Source organism: Bipolaris maydis, assembly GCF_028858645.1.
Source record: "Bipolaris maydis strain C4 unplaced genomic scaffold PSV08scaffold_3, whole genome shotgun sequence".
Taxonomy (NCBI): domain Eukaryota; kingdom Fungi; phylum Ascomycota; class Dothideomycetes; order Pleosporales; family Pleosporaceae; genus Bipolaris; species Bipolaris maydis.
Genome location: NW_027093859.1, coordinates 1839146 through 1859239, shown reverse-complemented (window position 1 = coordinate 1859239; position 20094 = coordinate 1839146). Strand labels below are relative to the sequence as shown.

The 20094-nt window shown below is 45.8% G+C and overlaps 7 protein-coding genes across 7 annotated transcripts; 4 read left to right on the top strand and 3 right to left on the bottom strand.

The window, feature by feature from the left end:
• Positions 1 to 282: 282 nt before the first annotated feature.
• PSV08DRAFT_244941 (general substrate transporter) lies at positions 283 to 1886 on the top strand (the record flags this gene model as incomplete). Its single annotated transcript, XM_014222024.1, has 2 exons — positions 283 to 461; positions 512 to 1886. 2 exons carry the CDS (start codon positions 283 to 285, stop codon positions 1884 to 1886), a joined length of 1554 nt encoding a protein of 517 aa, XP_014077499.1.
• Positions 1887 to 2977: 1091 nt separating this feature from the next.
• Positions 2978 to 4959, bottom strand: PSV08DRAFT_218114 (uncharacterized protein; the record flags this gene model as incomplete). Its single annotated transcript, XM_014222023.1, has 4 exons — positions 4864 to 4959; positions 3846 to 4809; positions 3533 to 3795; positions 2978 to 3046 (listed from the first exon to the last, which is right to left on the bottom strand). Exons 1-4 carry the CDS (start codon positions 4939 to 4941, stop codon positions 2978 to 2980), a joined length of 1374 nt encoding a protein of 457 aa, XP_014077498.1. The 5' UTR covers positions 4942 to 4959.
• Positions 4960 to 5746: 787 nt separating this feature from the next.
• On the bottom strand, positions 5747 to 7650 carry PSV08DRAFT_218113 (uncharacterized protein; the record flags this gene model as incomplete). Its single annotated transcript, XM_014222022.1, has 2 exons — positions 7401 to 7650; positions 5747 to 7291 (listed from the first exon to the last, which is right to left on the bottom strand). Exons 1-2 carry the CDS (start codon positions 7629 to 7631, stop codon positions 5747 to 5749), a joined length of 1776 nt encoding a protein of 591 aa, XP_014077497.1. The 5' UTR covers positions 7632 to 7650.
• A 3483-nt stretch (positions 7651 to 11133) lies between these two features.
• Positions 11134 to 11843, top strand: PSV08DRAFT_399881 (uncharacterized protein). Its single transcript, XM_014222021.1, has 2 exons — positions 11134 to 11212; positions 11269 to 11843. Exon 2 carries the CDS (start codon positions 11275 to 11277, stop codon positions 11677 to 11679), a length of 405 nt encoding a protein of 134 aa, XP_014077496.1. The 5' UTR covers positions 11134 to 11212; positions 11269 to 11274; the 3' UTR covers positions 11680 to 11843.
• A 2205-nt stretch (positions 11844 to 14048) lies between these two features.
• On the top strand, positions 14049 to 14636 carry PSV08DRAFT_173279 (uncharacterized protein; the record flags this gene model as incomplete). The annotated part of the gene is made up of 1 exon (XM_014222019.2): positions 14049 to 14636. The coding sequence occupies one exon, from the start codon at positions 14049 to 14051 to the stop codon at positions 14634 to 14636; it is 588 nt and encodes a 195-aa protein (XP_014077494.2).
• Positions 14637 to 16457: 1821 nt separating this feature from the next.
• PSV08DRAFT_244936 (uncharacterized protein) lies at positions 16458 to 17063 on the top strand (the record flags this gene model as incomplete). Its single annotated transcript, XM_014222018.2, has 4 exons — positions 16458 to 16592; positions 16654 to 16755; positions 16809 to 16883; positions 16947 to 17063. The coding sequence occupies 4 exons, from the start codon at positions 16458 to 16460 to the stop codon at positions 17061 to 17063; spliced, it is 429 nt and encodes a 142-aa protein (XP_014077493.2).
• A 656-nt stretch (positions 17064 to 17719) lies between these two features.
• PSV08DRAFT_244935 (WSC domain-containing protein) lies at positions 17720 to 18398 on the bottom strand (the record flags this gene model as incomplete). The annotated part of the gene is made up of 3 exons (XM_066092324.1): positions 17720 to 18226; positions 18259 to 18311; positions 18368 to 18398. 3 exons carry the CDS (start codon positions 18396 to 18398, stop codon positions 17720 to 17722), a joined length of 591 nt encoding a protein of 196 aa, XP_065949609.1.
• Positions 18399 to 20094: the final 1696 nt, after the last annotated feature.

The window sequence follows — 20094 nt, the reverse complement described above, 5'->3', positions numbered from 1 at the left end:
AACTAGATATGGTCTAACGCCTAAAGCACGGCCATGTACATCGCGGAGTATCGCCCTCCGCATTTCCCCAGCTTCGGTTCCAATCCATGGGGTCGGCCAGAACTGCCGTACCCGACAAGGTGGTTAGCTTGTTTGCTTTATGTGACCTTATACTCTCAAGTCTCATCTACAGCAGTGATGTCTCTATATATACTACTTACCTGACTGCCGCTGAAGATGCTCATTGCGCTTGCCTACAGCTCGTCGTTATCACCATAACACACACCTCGTCTTGCTTCCAGTATGGAAAAGCCTGCATCTACCACCTACCACGAGGAAATCATTGGAGAAAACAACAAGACTGCTCAAGCAGTCACTGCTGACAATATCAATGAGCACCAGCTTACTTTGGGACAAGTCTTCAAGAAGCACCCCGCCCTTGTTGGATGGTCCTTTTTCTGGTCGATGTGTGCTGTCGGATGGTGAGAGGAAAGCAAGAGTACTATGAATCAAGTTGCTGACTACCAGGGAGGGGGTTTGATGCTCAAATCAATGGAGCCATGATTTCCGTTGCCTCCTTTCGAAAAGATTTCGGATACGTTCTCGACGGTGAAGCAATATTGCCAGCCAGCTGGCAGACTGCCTTCAACATGATCAGCTCGGTCGGCATGCTATTCGGTGGCTTTGCATGCAGTACACTTGCGGACAAATGGGGTCGCCGTATAGCACTGGTGTGTGGTGTTATCCTGTGTACTGGAGGTGCCTTTGGAGAGATGTTTTCCCCAAACAAGGGCGCCTTTCTCGCATCGAAGCTCATTCTTGGTGTTGGACTTGGATTCTATCTCACCATTGGACCACTTGTTTGTGGTGAGATTGCTCCCGTCGTCCTTCGAGGCATCTCAACGGCCGGAATCAATCTCGGAATAGCTATCGGACAGCTTCTCTCGAACGCTGTCGTAAAGGCGTTTGGTGAAAGGACTGACCGCTGGGCATATGCTGCACCCTTTGCTATCCAGCTGTTTTTCTGTCTCTTCCTCATATGCGGGTTGCCTTTCGCGCCAGAATCGCCATGGTACCTAGCCAGAAAAGGAAAAGACACCGAGGCCCTCCGTGCGTTACAGACACTCTGGGGCAAGGATACCAATGTGGAGTACAAACTTGCAGCACTTAAAACCACAATCTCAGAAGAGGAAGACCAGAAAGAGTCTAGGCTCCTCGATTGCTTCCGAGGCACCAATTTGCTTCGGAGTTGCATCTCAACTGGTGTTTTTGCTTGCCAACATTTCGTTGGCATCGTTTTCGTACTCGGTTTCTCGACATACTTCTTCCAACTTGCTGGTTTAGACACCAGTCGATCTTTTGATCTCGGTGTTGGCGTTACAGCTTGCGGTGTAGCAGGCAACATTACCAGCTGGTTCGTGGTCAATACGTATGGTCGACGTAAAGTGTTCATTGGTGGCATGTCTGCACTCACTACCCTTTTACTGTTGATTGGAATCATGGACGTTATTCCAACCGGCCCTTCAAAGTGGGTACAGGCTTCTTGTACCGTCATCTACGCCTTTTTATACTTTATGACCATCGGTGCCATGGCATTCGTACTTCTCGGAGAGACGTCGTCGATGGGACTCCGAGCCCACACTACTGCTCTTGCCACCGCCACTCAATCAATTCTTGGAATTATTATGAATATCGCCATTCCATACATGGTTAATCCGGACGAGGGAAATCTGAAAGGTAAGGTCGGCTTTGTGTTTGGTGGCCTTGCCGCTATCGCTACTGTTTGTGCATGGATCTATGTCCCAGAACTCAAGGGACGTACAAATCGTGAGATTGATATGCTTTTTGCAGCTCATGTTCCCCCAAGGAAGATGGGCTCGCATCGTCTTGATCAGGTGGTTGCGTAAAGGGAACAAATAACGAAAGCGAGGCGAATAAAGACCTCATAGTTCATTTCTTGGTTAAATAATTATATGCAGATCCTGTATCTACACGTTGAATATCTCAATTGCATGTTTCTCAATGATACTGGAAAACCCCCAATCTCGTCGCGCAGAGACTAGTTAGCAACATCTTTGAGCGCCATAATTGCGTCGCCAATATGCTGCTTTAATGCTAATTAGTTGCGCGCAAGCTGCACCCCAAGGCCCTCATCGAACTACCTGTGTGGCATACGTCGCTGTTGTCGTGCGAGAGGAAGATGCTAGCTGCCACACATATGAACATTATAAGCGAAACCGTTGAAGGTTTGAGCAATGAGTTGGTGTGTTTGGAGAGCAGAAGCGCACTCAATTGAGGAGTAGGAAAAGTTGATTGCATAAGCCAATTGGTATGAAAAGCAAACTTAACATATCACCAAGCCAGCCATCGTTAGCATGAACGCCGATATGCTGCCCGAAGACCGGAGCGCGACCAATTCATGGAGGGACTAGTTTTACAAGGGAGATGAAACATCAGCTACTATCTCAACTACCTTCAAACAGAAACTCAATATCAGAAGGTTTTAAATCGATACAGAAACCTAGAAAATGTTAAAGTAGACAGCTCAGTGACATGGTGGTCACTATTCGTACTTTTAACTATAACAAAGTTTTTCGGCCCAACGGCTGCTGTAGTAGCAGAGGCAAAAAGGTTTGCTCGTGCACCGCACTAGTCTATTACGTCCAAGATAACAAGCAGCTTTGAGTATGTTGAACTACTGTAATGACGCATAACTACTATCTTCACTGTACCTAAAGTTAACAAGAGGGGGTCTGTTTATCTAGAGGCAGTGGTCTTGCAAAAGCACCCTCAAGCATTTCCCGCAATTCACAGTGCTGCTTGCTCCCTTTGCCGGTAGAAAACTCTCACTTGAGTCATGTTTGAGTTGGTGTAACCAGATAGGCCTTTAGCCATCCAATCTCTATCCTTTCATATCTTGCTTTTTTTGAGAGGTCGGCTTCAGTGCGTGTAGCTTCGCAAGTGCGTCCGTTGGTTGGCGTCCATTGTTGCCTTCTTTCTATACTGTGGCATTCTTAGCGGCTGCGCTGGCGGCTTCAGGTCCTGGGATACCCGCCTCGGCTAGGGACTATGGGGCGGTTATCATGCAGCCAATGCCATAGAAGGACTAGACTTGTAACCTTTCACCAAGGATGTGAATGCCTAATCGCCTCTTAGCATTAATTGTCCGTGTATGTGCAGACGTTCCATCTATTGCTGCATCTTGCTGCGTATTCGTTTGCAAGCTGCGGCTCAATGTTTGGTCTCTTGCAACCCGTGCCTTAATCCCTGAGTTTAGTGCGCTTATGTTTACTCTTAGTAGACAGTAACTTTTAGACAGAAGGCCAAGACATTTGTATTAATGCTTACGCCGTCATTTATCCGTTGCTATTAAAACTGATGTATGCTGGTTTGCAGAAGGGTCCATAACTCGCTATTGAGACAATCTTTTACTAAAAAAGGAACCAATGAAGGCTGCAAAAAATAAGACTATGAGAGCGAGACAGGCAGAAACAAAAGCAGGAGCCAAACGCCAGTTGGAGGTCCAAAAGCCATAGGGCGCGGCTGGGCCTACAAAAGCTACAGTGGTTTGTGCAAAGAAGCCAGCGGTTGTCGCCACAACAGCCAAAGTCAGAAAGGCTAGCATCATTCGGAAATAACTGGTATCGTATATGGCGGCATATATTTTAGGATCAGTCGAGCTTGGTTGAGATTGTGCTTGGCTTGCACTGAGGCTGAGAAAAAGCTCCGAGATTGCTTTTTGTGGAATTGTATGTCGACCGTCATTAGCTCTTTGCTGCCCAGGGCTGCTGTCCATGTCTAGCTTGCTAAGAGTAACTAATGCACTGTCAATCTCACTCAGTCTCTTGTAGATGGGTTTCACTTACCAAAGTAATATTCAGCAACACTGTAAAGTGGAAGCAAGAGAAGCATTAATGGGAGAATTTGTCCAAAGTTCCACTCATCCAGTTGTACTCTAACACAAGAGGGGAGAGCCTGCATACGAGGAAAAAATAGTTGAAAGGTAGCCCATCCAAGGCAAGTGAGCACGATCCAAAGGTAGAAAGCAAAAGAGCCAGCAAAGTCGAGTATAGCCAGGAAGAAAATGTAGAAGCCAACGAAAGTACAATAACGGAAGTCGGTCTTGCCTCTTTTCTGGAGGAAACGACATATCATGCGTTCCAAGTAGAATATAGGCTGGCGCAGGAAACGGCGTGAGCCTTCCCGCACGTTGTGGAATAACGTTACAACTTTCCAGATGGAACTGCCGATAAGTAGGAAGTAGGACACCACGCCCTGGGTACTGAGTCTTCCACGACCGTTCGATTGAGCTGCCACATGCCACAGAGACGAGACTGTGTCGTTTAGCATCGGACAATATGAGGCACTCTGACAGTTGCCGCCGAGTTTGATGTAATCATCCCATGTGAAATTCGTGGTTGGAAATATTGCGATACATAGCATGATCAGCAAAATTAACATGCTGGATACTCGCAGAGCGCGAAATCGGAGGGACTCCCGAAAGTCTGAAGGGAGGAAGGTCAAAGTAGACATATGCATGATAGACGATGTCCATGCAAGATATGTCATGACATGGAAATCCATGAGGACCATATGTGCCACACCCGCAAAGCCAGAGGATAGTATTGCAATGCCCATGACAAGCTGCTGAGTGCCAGCAACAAGGACCCCTTTGCAAAGAATTTCACCCCAGCGATTCGAAGGCCGAATCCTAACGCCAAGGAAGCACTCATCGAAGTTGTTCAAGACATCGGGGATGAGTCCCAGCATGTAGAACGCTACTATGACAACCCAGCATACGTATGCAGGGAGTAGGAAGGCAATGATGACCTGCAATATAGACTTTAGAAAAGAGTATTCAGCCTGCCAACAAGAATTACTTACCCCCAGTCCCTCCACGTCAGTACTTGGAAGAGCAAAAGGGCATGGCTTTTCATCTGCACCCGTGGTTGAAGTGACCATGGCGGTGTGCAATACTGATGCTAGGAGGATGTAGTTGAGTCAATGATTAGTCACCTATGGCATGTTTGAGAGCCTGGTAGAAGAAAGATTCTGACAGGAACTTCATGGTGAATTTAAGTGGTAAATTGAGGTGGCATCGCGCCGCCCCCACCCAACATGTGGCGTAGCAACCCCAAATCAAGCAAGGCGCACCTGCAGTGCGGTCACACTTATGTACTGTGCAGCTTCAAATTACTGCCAAGCGGTAGACTATACCTTTCTGGGAACGTGGTGGCTTGGTGGAGCTGAACTGGGGATCGTCACATGCACTGCCACAATCTCTTCTGCTAGGTGCTAAGCCTATCTTACACGGGGTTGGATGCTGATACTTCTCTAATCTCAATCTTGGACAGAGCTGATAGGATGTTACAAGCTTTAAGAGTGATCTAGTCATCTGGTAGAGTCACGTGCTTATCAACCCAACAATATGTTTAATAACGACTGATCCATTTAGATGCTTAATTTAGCAAAAGAGCATCATTTAAGTTAACTGTAATGAGATTAGCATGCAAATACATCCATCTTAAAATCTTTGTCACTTCTAATTCTGTTATTTCTAGATTTCTACACGGATTTCATTCCCTCCTCAATAGTTAGTGTCTTAGTTATCAATATTTCTTGCAATACTTTGGCGACTCATTATTATAATTTCTATCGATGCTGGGCTGAAATTGACATTGAATCACATGAGATACAGCGACATAGCAAAAGTGAACAAGTTATTCTGCGTACTATTATGCAACTTTGTTTAAAGGATTAGATGTTTTTACAATTTACTTTGAGAGTAAGACTTTGTGAGAATATACGTAAAGATCATTGTGAATAAGCTCATAGCAAGTCCACCGATCCAGGAGGCCTCAGCGTCATCTCTCATCTTATCACCACTAACAAAGAGTACAACCCAAGCCCTGTTACCCAGCCCCAATACGGTTCCGGTGCACCAGCAGCTTTCGTAGAAACCAATAAGCTCGAATACAGAACTCAAGATAATCCAGGTAGCATTGATAATGGCAATGGATTTACCAAAGAGCCGCATAAGCACGGCGAGTCTACCAATCCACTTGATCTGGGGACTGCGGGGAACTTCTTGCACTGCACCTGTTGCTCCGTTCCGTCGCTCCGTCTGATATATGAGCATTACGTGATGCGAAAGGAAAACGGATATCAGTAAGAGAACGTGGGCGCAGGTAGCGAGGATGCCGTACAGTAGATAACTCCCAGAGCGACATCCGAGACCACGCACCTCAGTCAGGTATGATATGACAATGGCGGACCCAGTGACGCCCCACTGAAGAAATACGGCGATAGCATTAGAGATTATGAAGTTCCATTTCCAATCGGAGCTCTCTTTGACATCCTTCCAAGTCATGTATGGCTCATCAACATTCTGAGATGAGCCGGCTTCTAGCTGGGTCGTGTTATTTCGCTGAACTTGTTGTACAGGCTCAGAATGGTCTGCCTGAGCTGCCTGCGCCTCTGGAAAACTGCGCCTTCTTTCGAACTCGTCGACAATTCTGTCTCGTAGCTTTGGGTACGTCAATATACGCGCATAGTTGTAAGCGGGACCCTGGCATGCTTCATCCCCTTGCACTTTACTCCACAAGGCCTGAGGCAATTGCCTCATGGGCGGGTTTATGAAACCAGACTCCGCTTCTAGTGCTTTTATTGGGGCAGATGCTCCACTTAATATCTCGCCTTGGATCGCTTCTCGCACTGTGTCCTTTCGTGATTGTGTCCCAGCAGCCATCCAACCCAAGACTACCGGAACTAACCACGTCCAAAGGGTGCCTGAGGATAGCAGAAGAGCTTCGGAATGCTGACCAAGCGATGTCACGTACGATCCAACAATAGTCAAAACCCAGGCAATGACTGCAAAAAAGGTTTGAGCAATGAGGGAGAATGTGTACTGCCTGCGAGTCTTGCGGATGCGCTCTTCGAGAGGTAGCCATCGGTCACGCAACCGCTCTGTATCCTCATCAAACAGTTGTCGGAACTGATCCTCTTTGATTCTGATCGGAGACTGCTGAGAGTTGCAAAGGAAGTACTCAGCCGAATCTACTGCCTCTCTCAAATGCGATGTAGTTTTGCCATTACCAAATTTGGCTGTGAACGTTATCGATGTGGAATGCGCATTGAGAGCTGTCGACATCAGAGAGAAGGTAGACAACATGGGACTTCCGACCGCGAGGCAGAAACTTTCAAAGTTACCGGATATGGAACCAGTTTCATAGGGTAGTTGCGCTGTCAGACCGAGCCAAGGTAAGAGATAGTTTGTTACACCGGATGTGAAGATTGGAAAATCAAAGACCTGCTAAGTTTAGCGTTGAAAAAATACAGCAGGGATTTCAAAACTCAGATTATCGGTAGTAAATCCATAAACCGATAAATCCGTTTAACTGTGCGGGTAAGGGTGACAATACCATAGGAAAGTTCTGCCTGGCGCAGTACGCATGACAAGTCTCCATATCAATACCCCAGGCATTCCAAACGTCCTTGATGCGTTCCACGGGCTTTTGACCATTCTGTGCGACAAGACCCTCGGCTATTTCCGTGAGGTTTTCAGCCTCGAGGAGGCGGCGTACACACTTTGCTGCCCACGAGGAGCCATCGCCGATCGGCGTCAGAAAATCTTTCAGGGCTGTATCGTTCATTTGATGGAAATGTAGAGATGATTTCCGAATTGCAACTGTATGCTAGGGGAGAGAGTGGACTTTTCAGTCTCGCTTCAAGGACCAGGCTGACAGGCAGCAGTTGCAAGTGCATTGGGTGTCACAAGCATACAGCCACCATCGATGAACGCGGCTAAAATGAGGCAAATATTTGACGCTCCAATCAATCATGGTCGATTGAGAATCTCGCACATGGTGGGGGCTGTGCTCAGCGTAGCCACACAGCAGATCATACAGTAACAAGGTGACGTCGCAAGCCACATCACTTTGAGAACTGTGTTGATGACAACGGAAGGCCGTTCAGCGTTGATGATTAAGCGCCGCGATGCTGCTCCAAGACAGTAATCGCCACCAATACCCTGTTGTGGGCTTTGAAGGGACATTGAGAGATAGAAAAGGGTTGAAGTAAGCTGAAGCAAGCTGAAATCAATACAGCGCTTACTACACAATACATGATTGCGATATTCGTGGCTATCACTAGAAGGCCAATATATCCCAGAAAAGAAACGCAACTCCACGCTGCCCCTACCCAGGACGGAAAAATGACGGTTGTTATGGCAGAAAGCTTAGTAATGAAGCAGTTACTGTTTCCGCTTATCAGACAATTCATAGATAGCGGGCGACCAGTGCCTAACCCCCACCACGGCACGATACGTGATCGAGTTCCAAAGATCAGAGGGGCGACCCGCAATCGAGTAGATACAATAAGCTGAACGGTAACCACTGTGAAGGATTGATTGAAGAAGGTGCCTATCTACGTACGAAAGAAAATCGCAATATATACTACGAGCTAGTCACGTGATACTACACCATAGTATGACCACTCAAACTTAAATCTCATTTCAGGGAATGTAACGTGATGAAATTGGAAAAAAAGCCAAGCGAGCGTGAACCTGCACGATCAAAACCTAAAGCGTAGTACGATGCCTTTCTAGATACTACTACTGTAATCCAGTGCCCGCTTCTTGTTCAAAAGGGATCGTCGCACCGACTCCATGCATAATGAGCGTAAATATGCCGCGAGGCTTACTTCAGGTGTAAAATAGGACTCAATTGTTCATTAAATGAACACCATTATCTCTTTGTTTGAATGGCGCCAAAATAATTCGCTTTAGTGGGCAACGTTTGTAGTGGATCTAAGCTGACAAATTCACGTTAGCAAGTACAAAGATTACGATTTCTTAGCTTTTCTATTACGCTTTTCGTGCACACCTGCTTCTTACAGAATTGCAGCAGTAGCACTCACTCGTGAAAGAGTAAGATAAAGAATTGTACATCCGTAATATGTTTAGCATGTTTTGATAGGCCGCGACTTTATCAAGCCAAGGCAACTTGGTGGGTTCCCTCCCATCTGGAAATGTCAAGTGCTCAAGCATTTATTCTATGCACACCTCTATCAGATAAGCTTTCGTCTTGGGTTACTTGTTCTGGATCGCAAGGTTGACCATCAATAAACCAATGACAGTGAAATTAAATAACACAGCCTAACATAACGATTGTCGCTCTTCATCCCACGTATGATGTTGGATTAAGTATAATCAAGCCAAGGTCCTCCCCCCGTAGGGCCTTCCCTTCTATGGTGGGATTACAAGCCCTTTAGAGAATGCCCAGTGCTCAAATGCATCTATACCGTAACCTGTTGGTTCCTATTGCATTTCAGAGATCGAAGAATCACGTTTTCCCCAGGTGGAGTATGGCAAGCTACATGAAAAGCCACACTATAGCGTGCCACAACAGGTGCAGCCGTCCGGAAGCGTATCATGGCGACAATAAAAGGAGCAACCATTATTGAAAACGCTACCGACATCAAAAGGGTCATGTCGAGTGAGGAGGATCCAAACCAGAACCGTCAGGGCGTATCCATTCTAATCCAAATGCTTGTCTGATCATCGAAAGCATAACCTTCAAAACCGATGATATGGTAGCTGCAGGAAGTAGGTGCATCGCTGCTGGCCATGTGAGGTTCTAGATAGCTGTAGTCCTTTACGCTGACGAGCATAAGATCATCTAGGTTGTTTGTTCATGACGTTGATCAGGACAATGTTGATTGAATCCAATGTAAAGCGTGAGATTTCGAGGTTGCGAACAAGTTCACTTAGCTAATGTTAATTGTACAAAGAAAGTAAAAGTGTGGGAATAGTAGAAGGAAATTAGATAAGGAGGAACTATGGGAGAATGGCGCAGCTGAAAGAGCAATGGGGCTGAGAGAGTACTAGCATTGCAAGCAAACATGATAGCTCTGTGCCAATCCGAGGCAACTACTATCTTCTCAGCTCATCTGTAACCAAGGCAATGTACGTCATGCTTCATGTGTCGTTGTACGATTTTGGTTGAGGAAACCATATTAGACTTAAGGTGGTACTGCATACCAAGCGTTGACGTGAGCGGTATTCATTGTTACTCAAAGATCACCAAGGGTACCTTAGTTGTTATAACATGGAGTTGTGTAAAGCAGAGAGACATATGTGAGCATTGCAGCCGCGGAAAAACATAGATAATGAATTCAGGAAGATGTGAACTAGCCTGCCTGTTGAACAGTGTAAAGAGCCTTCGCGTTTAGCTCGTGAGATAATCGTCTTCACGGTTAAATGCTATAACTCTTGTCAACCAGAAATGTCACGTAACCTCACAGGTGACTGCTTTCAGCTATCTCGTCTTGGTCAGGACCGAGACTAAAGAAGCAAAGATCTTTACTCCAACCCCGTGTGTTACATAATCTGAACTCCAGGTTTGCGGCCTAAATGGCTAGATGCGAGATACGAACGGCTAAATTTGCGGACCGACCGAACCCGTAGATTAGCGGCGGCCTGAGACTTGGCGATCTTGGCCACGATTCAGGGTCGAATCCTAAGAACCGATATAGTTAGTGTTTGCTGCACGGAGCGCAGATCCTTACATCGAACTCAGCTTGAGCTTCAACCAAGCCTCTTTTGCACTGGATAGGTCACTTAGATGTTGTGGCATTGTTTTTAGTAGTCAGGTAACAGTCAAAGCTGTGCGGGGTCTTAGCATCGTGAGCTTCTTGACATGCTGAGCCACTCGCTATGCCTTGACTGCAACCATATGACGGTCGTTAGGCGACCATCTGCAAGGCGGGCTATCTGGAAGGCAGGTAGCTATTTGTGGGGTATACTACCCCATGGCACTAAAACCCTATAGGCGATTTGTACGGGCATCTGTTATCAGGAACGTCTTGGATATACAGTCAGTGCTGAGATCCTACACCAGGAATATGAGATCCACATGTTGGAACAAGAGAATCAGCATTTGATTCGTCGCTCGGGGTCTAACGCAGAAACCTAATTTACTTCTTCCTCAAGCGTACCAAATGTTCAGGATACTGATGTTCGAATTGGCCCTTTCGAGAAACATGTCCCGAGAAGCCCCCAAAGAAAGGTAGCAAGTAACATAGCCCCCAAGTGTAGATTTGATGTATAAAAGGCGGACCATTCTCCTCCAATTTGAAAAGCATCCAGAAAGCAACCATCAGCCTAAGATCAACAGTCACTCGCACACACCAACGAACATTTTGAAAGTGAAAGTCATTTTTCAACCAATTTCAAGCAAGTCTTTAAGCCTATCTCCATACACTCGTATTCATCTTCTAACACACCCTTAGTCAACAATGAAGTTCACCACTTTCGTTCCCTTCCTCCTTGCTCTTGGAGCCACGGCAAAGCAAGCCGCCCCCGTTGTGGGTGAGGCTGTGCTCGATCTCTCCGCAAATCGCCCAAGCCATGCCGACGTTGAACGTTCTGACGTTCAGCTCGTGGGTACCAGCTCTCGCAACCCACGCAGTCTCCGAAGCGGAAACCTCATCAAGCGTGAATGCCAGGCAGCAAACAGCTATGGCTGCTCTGCTAAGGGTTGGTGCTGGAAGGAATGTGGCAGTGGTAACTGGTGCTGGACTGCTCACAATGGTGGCAGTGGCCAGTGGATTTCGTGCGGCTCGGGCAATGACTGCAACCGTAACCAGGCTTGCAGCATCGGAGGCTGCAAGGAGTGCGGATGCAGCGGATGCACTAAATAAGTTGAGGTAGCATGTGGGGTTGCGTTTAGAGGGCGTGCATGCCGCTTATAGCAAAGAGCACCGTTGCTTGAAGGAATCAGAGATGGGGGCCAGGTTCAACTGCCGGTATAAGGGTGCTCTCTACTCTTTACGTACTAGCAATCCTATATAATACCTTCAAACCGAAATAAGAAATATCCTGTGACTGATGTTTTAGTGACATAGTGGCTGGTATTTCTACTTGTCAAGCAATTGATAGGTCCGAAGAAACCGAGGTCAAATTCCCTACTAATGAGTATCTCATGTCTTTTTTTGTTCCATCTTTTCACGCATTTCTACATAACAATAAAAATCTATATGGTCACAGCGCAATGCCTGGGCGTCACTTCATTCCCGTGATGAACTAGCGTCTTCGTAGCTAATTAGTCAATTTAGGCTTCACTGTACTGGTATTAAGCGATAATAATGACACTTGTGCGAGTACAAACATCAACCGCACGCGACGACATGCAGATTTTTGTCTTGTTCACAGCCTTTTTAGGTCATAGATTCTTATGCCCTTGTCTCAGTAAGCCCGCCCAATGTAACAAGAAGCCACAAGGCTATTTGATGCTACTACTTCAAACTACCCTGCCCCCACCCTATCTTCCACACACACTCTTCTGAGATTGCCTTAGGCTGTACAAGATTATAAGAAAACTGCGTCCTGAGAAGCTTAATATCCTTGAGAATCTGACTGCATTGCTGTCAGCCCGGATCCTACCGGCAAATCTACGAGCATTTGTAGATCTAAGAATGGCTTGAATAATATCCAAAATTCACAGCACGCACCCCTGCCCATTAGCTGTATTCAAAAATTACTTCCTTTGGCAAGTATAGTGGCTCTGATTCGGTCGGGTCCTGTTCCATTGAATCAAGGTGGATAGTGGAGCGCAATGCGGGGTAGTAGTATGCGCATTGCCATACCAAGCAATGCAGTGGGCTCCAGCATAGCAGAACTATCCGTCTCGTAGTAAGCTCTTCTACTTTTGTTTTCGAATATGAGAATGTGGTAATCTGGGCTGAAATGCTCCAGGCAACTGATTCACCCACGTGCGTGGCAGTATTTAAAAAAGCTTTGACATTGGAAGGATTTATTTAAACTTAGAACACCATTCAGTCCCCATATCTACGGATATTGGCTCTGGCGCTGAAAAAGGCTAGTCAAGTCAGAACGTATCGGTGAGTGGTTGCTACTCTCGTCGCTTGCGCCTTCAAGCGCTGCCGCAAGGCTAAAGCAGTGTCCTTGTTGCGAAGATGATCCCCTGATGTTCGAGTTCATATCTAATATGACCCATCGTCTGATGACCAAGCACCCCGATGAAGTCGAAGCCGATCTTGAGGAGTTCTTGTCAACTTTCGAAATCAATATCATGAGGATCACGAACTGTCCGCGATGTGATTCTGAGGGGCCTAAGAACTCTACAGATTTAATCGAACACGTCCCACAACACGTTCATGACTTTTCTTTGTGATCGCTTCCCTGGCATGCAGATCAAACGAATGCGCTAGAAAATTCTGCCGGCTTGTTCGACATGGGTCACGCCGTGAAGATTGTCAAAGATAAAGAGGGAAATGCATTCAAACACGACATAGCAGGATGGGCTGAACATGTAATTTCAACCTTTGATCAAAGCCAAGGTGTATTAATTTTCTACAATCACGAAGGTAAGGAGCTCATTTTGAGTGCTACTTGAGCACCCAAGGCGGCGGAATATCGGGCTTCGCTCCAGTTGCATGATTTCGACCGAAAAGTCCTCGAGGATAGAGCAAAGCCAACAATGCAGGATCGTTCCCAAGAAGATTATTTTTTACGGGTTGGAAACAACTATTTTGTGGATGAATCCAGCGGTAAGGACAGATGAATGCAGTACATGCTAGCTGAGGCTTACTGGCTTGGGATGTCAGTACCGCTTCAATACTTGCATATGGCATATATACACTAACTGTCTCATAGGGAAGCGGACTTGTCAGGTGTAGTTGAAGACAGTGAGGAAGAGCTGGATGGAGAAAACCCTGCTGAGTTATCAAGTATGGGGTCCCACACGGCCAAGATGGTGCCCGACCCTTCCGCTTCGACGCCCTCGATACCTGCTGGACCTTTGTTCTGCCTTCACTGCGGCGCGCAGTTCAAATCGAACAAAGATGGGAAAGGAAATATCACTCGATATTTTCGCCATAACCACGGAGATGTTACTCATGGTCGTTGCGAATACTGTGGTCAACTGTTTCTGCGTACTAATGCACTACTCAAACACTATCTAAGAAGGCACCAGAACTTTCCTGCTCCCAATTCGAGCCATAGTAACACACTCTACGCCGCTTCAATCCAAGGCCACAAGCAGGAAGTAATGCTTCTACTTGATGCGGGCGCTAACGTCAACGCTCAGAGTGAACAATACGGCAGCGCACTCCAAGCTGCTTCATTTGGAGGTCATGAGCAGGTAGCAAGGCTGCTACTTGATGCGGGCGCTGATGTCTACTCATCAAACGAACTGTGCACAACAGCATTCAATAACGACTTCAAAGAATCAAAGAGGGGGTATGAGATAGCAGTGGAGATGCAAAACAAGGTGCTTGGTCACGAGCTTCGCTACACGCTGGGGAGTATGTACAATTTTGCCGAAGTGCTTAGCGGCGGCAACAAGCATGAAAAGGCAGAAGAGATGTACCGAGAAGCGCTCGAAGGATACGAGAAGACACTTGCGTCAGAACACCCAAAAACGCTCAGCATCTTTGTTAGTCTTGGATCAGTACTTCAAGCACAACGCAAGTATGGAGAGGCAGAAGCAATTTACCAAAGAGCAGTTGAAGGCTTAGAGAAGGAGATTGGTCCAGAGGATACATCAACACTTAACGCAGTCAATAACTTAGGCAGGCTCTACGAGAGGTTAGACAAGGTTGAGCAAGCTGAGCAGATGTGCGAGATATCTACATGAAAGCGCAAGAGCGGGGTTTTATAAAGGCAACTACTTTTTTCAGTAACCTACACAGCCTCTATGAGGATATAGGCAAACTTAACGAAGGTGAGCAGATACGCCAGCATGCGGTAGCTACATGCAGAAAAGCCGTTCATCCTAAGAGCCTTCCTCCTTGTTTGCTAGCGCTATAATTACACGGGCTGTTGTCTCTATGAAAACAAAGCTTTTTAAAAGCGAGTCTGCACCATTGTTCAAAGACTTTCTTGAGCTATCGAAATATTTTCAACAGTATGCATAGAGTATACACAGTACGTACAATAGGGTAGCAAGCTGCCCAAACTAGATAAAGGCGACCGACCCAATCGACACAATTTCAGGGATGACCTGAACCTCACACCGCTGACGGGAGCTTCCTCAGCTCAGCACTGTTTTTTAATTCCCATCCCTATTTGTGCATGCTTTTATCAACAGCTTTGTCCAGTGGGAGTTATCACGACAAACTGAAATCAACTATGCCGGCAATGAGCAATTAAGAGTCTCGCTAGATAGCTCACTCTATGGAATAGATTCTATAGGTCAAAAGTGTGACAACGTAGCATGGTCGACAGTACAGTGAATGATGACATGGTAGCAAGAAAATGTTCTTTCAAATTGAGCAGGTTCAGTAGCATACAGACAAGCCACTGTGGGGTGTAAAGCCCAGGGCAATAAAATAGCCACTGTGACACTTGTTTGATTTGTTAAATTTGGCTAGCATCATTAGTAAAGCTTTTGTACCACATAGCATTGCTTTCATCAGCTGTATGTAGCATGTCACAGATAGTTGTAGCCCTCGACTGCATAAACCCTTTTCCTTCGAAGCCTTATGGGACTTTCATCAGTTACATGATAGTAGAAAGCCTTGCCAAGGCCAGCCATGTTGAGATGTACCAACAACTTATGCGCATTTCGTCCTAGCTGTATCCTCATGACGAATAGGTCCTGCTAACTTCATATGAACATGTTCTTAATTGTCAAGTCCTCATGCCTCGACTACGTCGTGTTCAACTGTAAGAATGAGACTTTTCTACTTTCAACGGTTGACGTGATAACCTTCATCTGGCTCACATCATTTTTAATTTTGCGTCTCTCCATCCCATGCGTAGAAAAAATGGTGCATGGAGCACAAATGTTCCAAAACAAATGCGTGAAATTTCGAGAGCACAAAAAAGAGTGTTTGAAATGGATCGAACAGCCCCTGACATGTACATAAGTACATACAAGAGGAAATGCAGTCATACGGATACACAGTGTCGGTATAAGAAAGTGGCTTACAAGTCTAATTTCCGAATGGCCGCATAGTTTTCACTAGTAGCCTTGCGCTCCACATATACTCGTGTCAGCACAGCGACATTGATAGAACGAAACTTTACTTTCAGTTGATCGACCATCAGTACAGTCAGATCCTTCTAGCGATTTTTGGACGAAGAGCATCGAGTATAGTCTTACCAAGAAAATCACAGCGCATCAGACCACGGATTTTGCAGATTTCCATACAGTTTGACCATTCACACATCGTGGACACCAGACACCGCAATTTCGGTGCCTTTACGGGCGTAAGAAATACCGTGTGAAGGGCTGCATACTTTTTTGTTTCGCTCTGTGGAAGATGTATATATATAGGGCTAAGCACGTCAAGCTTCTCTTGGTCACCATCTGGACTCGCTCCACCAGGACGATCCTCAGGCTCTAGCACTCGTTCCTTGCCCTTTCGCGGCTATCCCAAATCCAACCAGTCCAATTACAGCTCTAATAACTAATCCCATCATCAGCGATCCACTCGTTATCGACACTCCAGCCATGAAGCTCGCAAGTGTAATAGTCTTCTCTTCCTCCCTTCTGGGTATGGCTTCAGCAGGTTACCTGGTTAAGAAGGTGCCTGCAAAAGTGATACCGCAAGTAAAACCAAGGGACCCAATCTTCGGAAAACGTGGGGTAAGTGGAGATCCACAACAGCACCCAGTGCTTCTCGAATCCGAATGCTAACGATTTCCAGTGCGACAACAGCCAGTGTCCTCCACCCGGCGATCAGGGGTGTTTTACCTCAACCAGGCACACCCTCGAGTGCGGCAATGGCAACGACGAATGCTGGATTATTGTGAGAAATTTACTTTTTGCACTAATGATGCACAGATGCTAATAAAGGCTTAGCCACGTGATTGTCCCTCATTGTGCAAATGCCTATATTATAACCCTGAGAACGACTTACTGGATTCTTGTGCTCGTGTAAGTGGCATTTCTATTCCCAGTTTATTCTCTCCCCGAATCAATACTAACTTCTCCTGACAGGGTGTCCCAGGCACAGATAGTTTTGAATGCTGGTGTATTTTTGACTGCGCCCCTCTTGGTCATAAAACAGGAAACGGTCTATGCACGGCTGATGAAGATATATGCAAGAGGCCATAGACTAAGCCATTGTACCGCAAAGACGGGTAGCCTATAGTCATATGGCGGATAGTTAATGTTAGTAGCTAATGCATTGATTGTTTCCAGCTAATACTGTATGTGGTCAGTACGTACAATAGTTTAGCCAATATAGCACTATTAGCTCTATTAAAATATATACTTATTATCTTTAATATATGACATCTCTACTACTATTACAAGTAACAAGGAAGATTCTCTTCTTAACCAAGAATAGAAGGTAGAGAGCCTACAGATAATGTTACACGGGGTTCTGATCTATACTTCTCTGAGGCTATTAACTATATGCTTGCTTGGTACCGCGAAACTATGGTGCTGAAACGTGTTGTGTAGTAAATTACACGTAGTCGGGGTAATTAGTACGCATTGGAAGATTGTGAGAAGCTGGGAGTACAGGAAAGTACACGTATACTGAGTCCGTCAACCATCGTGACCTGTTATGCATATTCCGTGGTTCAATATCAGTATTTGTGATAAAGGAGAGAGAAAATTTGTAGAGGCTCGTTTATTGAATTGTTGCTACAGATGAAAAGTGGGTAGTTGCCCGTATGTATACTACTGCCTGGCCGGCCCTGCGCTAACACCAACCAGCATGAGTCCCTTTCCTGCTTCTGCTTAATAATGTAAGCAGTAGTTATTCAAATGTCGCTAATATACACTGTGTTCCTTAAAGTTGCTCCACACTTCTCTTTACTGTTCCCTGCACAATTAACGTTGCATTCTGAATCAGAAACCTTGGTGACTGGAAATCTAAATTTATTACCACACAAGCAGTGCGTTCCATACTGCATTGCAGCGTATTTGCTTCCACGACATAACCTCTTGCAGTTGTCGACTGTAAGATGTGTATCCAAAGAGAACCCATTGCCACCTATCGCCCGAGATAAATTGTCGATGTAGCACCCATGGTATGTCCAGGTTGGAGGCTGGTGCAGTTTCAGCTGGGTACGAAGCTCATGCTGTTTTTCCAACAACTCCTTCTCGCGTTGTATGTGCGTCTGCGTTGCTTCGTTTAACTGGGCTGCGCATTGTTCCCTTTCCTCTTCGATTTCTGTGTTCAGTTGCTGCTGGCGCTTGAGACACCGATCTCTATCCGCTTGACAGGTCCCATCGGAAGGGATGGTGGAAGCATCGAGAGAAAGAGTCTGGCTAAACACGATGCCATTCGTACACGTACATGTACATTGAGATTGCTTGGATGGATCGACACATTCGATGGAGGGTTCGGCACTTAATTAGATCGATGAGCTTCGCTGTATGCTTGAACAAAATCTAACAATTCTCACCATTCTCGCATTTGTACGAGTTGCCAGACATATTGAGCGAGCCTAGGGTTTGCTAAATAGTACCCATTGCCTGCTGAGTATTGTAGCGATAGACATCTGCGCATAGCGTAGAGACGAAGATGATGCTTGAAACTCTCATGGTGATTGGTGAGAAGATGGCTGGACTATAGAAATAGATAGACAGATAGATGTATGACTTGATGAATTTTATAGCTGCCATGTGCATCGCCTTCTTAAATAGTTATCTTGACCGTCTGTATCCTCTTATTGCAGCCTATCAATCGAATAGTTGGGTTGGATTATACTTTTTTGGTAAATAAGCATGTTTCCAGCCGGACAAAACAAATATAGTTATAAGCTGATACTGGGCACGGATTCATACTATCGTAAGGTGGCAAAGCTTTGTGCTCCATTGAAGGTTCTCTCTAACAAATCTAGGACAGCAATGCACACGAGGCCAATTGCTGATACTGTTTGGAGTACATTGATGACGGGGTGTAACAGCGAATTTCTGGTGGTGATGAAGGCTCTGTTGACTTTTCGAGGCATTGGGCCTCCTTTGTTTTTTCTATATGATGAAAGCGCTTCACAATCTTTTTGCATCATTAGTGGAATACGCATGCTGTTTTTAGTCATTACTAAACCCAATGTCTCTGATATCACTAAATGCAGTTTCTTTTAATTATCGTAGTTGCATTGTAATTGACGGTCGTGTGATAGTTGTGATCGAGTGGGGTTTTGCGTTTTCGGACACTCGCCCAAAACAAAGTACATGGCCAATAGTAAGCCCATGTCAATTCTGGGCAATGCCCATGCTTCTTCATGTATGATTCACCGACTCTGAGGCATTTCCTTTGAAGAAATAATCATTCTCGTGATGCAGATGCAGGATCCGGGATGGATCGCCGCTGACTTCGCCAATGCTGCCTTTGATGTACATGGTTTTGTTTATTGGCTCTGCGGTATTACATGTAAAGCAATCTAACTCCTCAACAACCTCCTCTAAGGCGGGTGAATGATGTACATACGTAAAAGCAAGTACGGCGTAAAAGAGCAAGTATAAAGTATCGCTTCATAACCTCACGTGACTATCCATCCTTTAACTTATCCTGCTCAATCATCCCAGTTGGCTTTACTTATCTCAACCATCTTACTCTAAGCTATTTAGAAAATATGAAGACTTCATATGCCGCCATTGTCTCTACGCTCTGCGTTGCAGCCTATTCCTTCAACCCCCAGCAAGTCCTTGGCTCAGTCGATGTTCTTAGGACTTCATATGAATGCAACAACAGTCCGCAATCTCCAATGAAAATCTAATCAAGAATTCCAAGCAAAGCTAGCATCAAATGCAGGTGGCACGCCTACGATCGAGTGTACCGATTCCTCAACACCCCCAACCTGCGCCTGCGCTTGTTCAAATGGCATCACTTTCAACTAGAATCTCTCTTTGGGTTCTTCAACTACTCCACCTATGCCTTCTGATCATGCCTGCCAAGCAGACAAAGCCAGTTGCCTTCAGCGCGAGCAAGATTGCTTGAAAAGAGAGCAGGAGCTTTCTGCAGAATTGAGTCAAGTGCAACTTGGCTATTGGAAGTACTTGGGTTGCTTTACGGATGCCATCCCCAGGGTGCTAAATCGCAAGACAGAAAACCATGCCCAGATGACACGTGAGAGATGTGTGGCATTCTTCGATGGCTACAAATTTTATGGTGTCCAGTATTCTACTC

Bases quoted from the DNA above. Each gene is read 5' to 3' on its own strand.
- PSV08DRAFT_399881 (XM_014222021.1), top strand. From the start codon at position 11,275: ATGAAGTTCACCACTTTCGTTCCCTTCCTCCTTGCTCTTGGAGCCACG.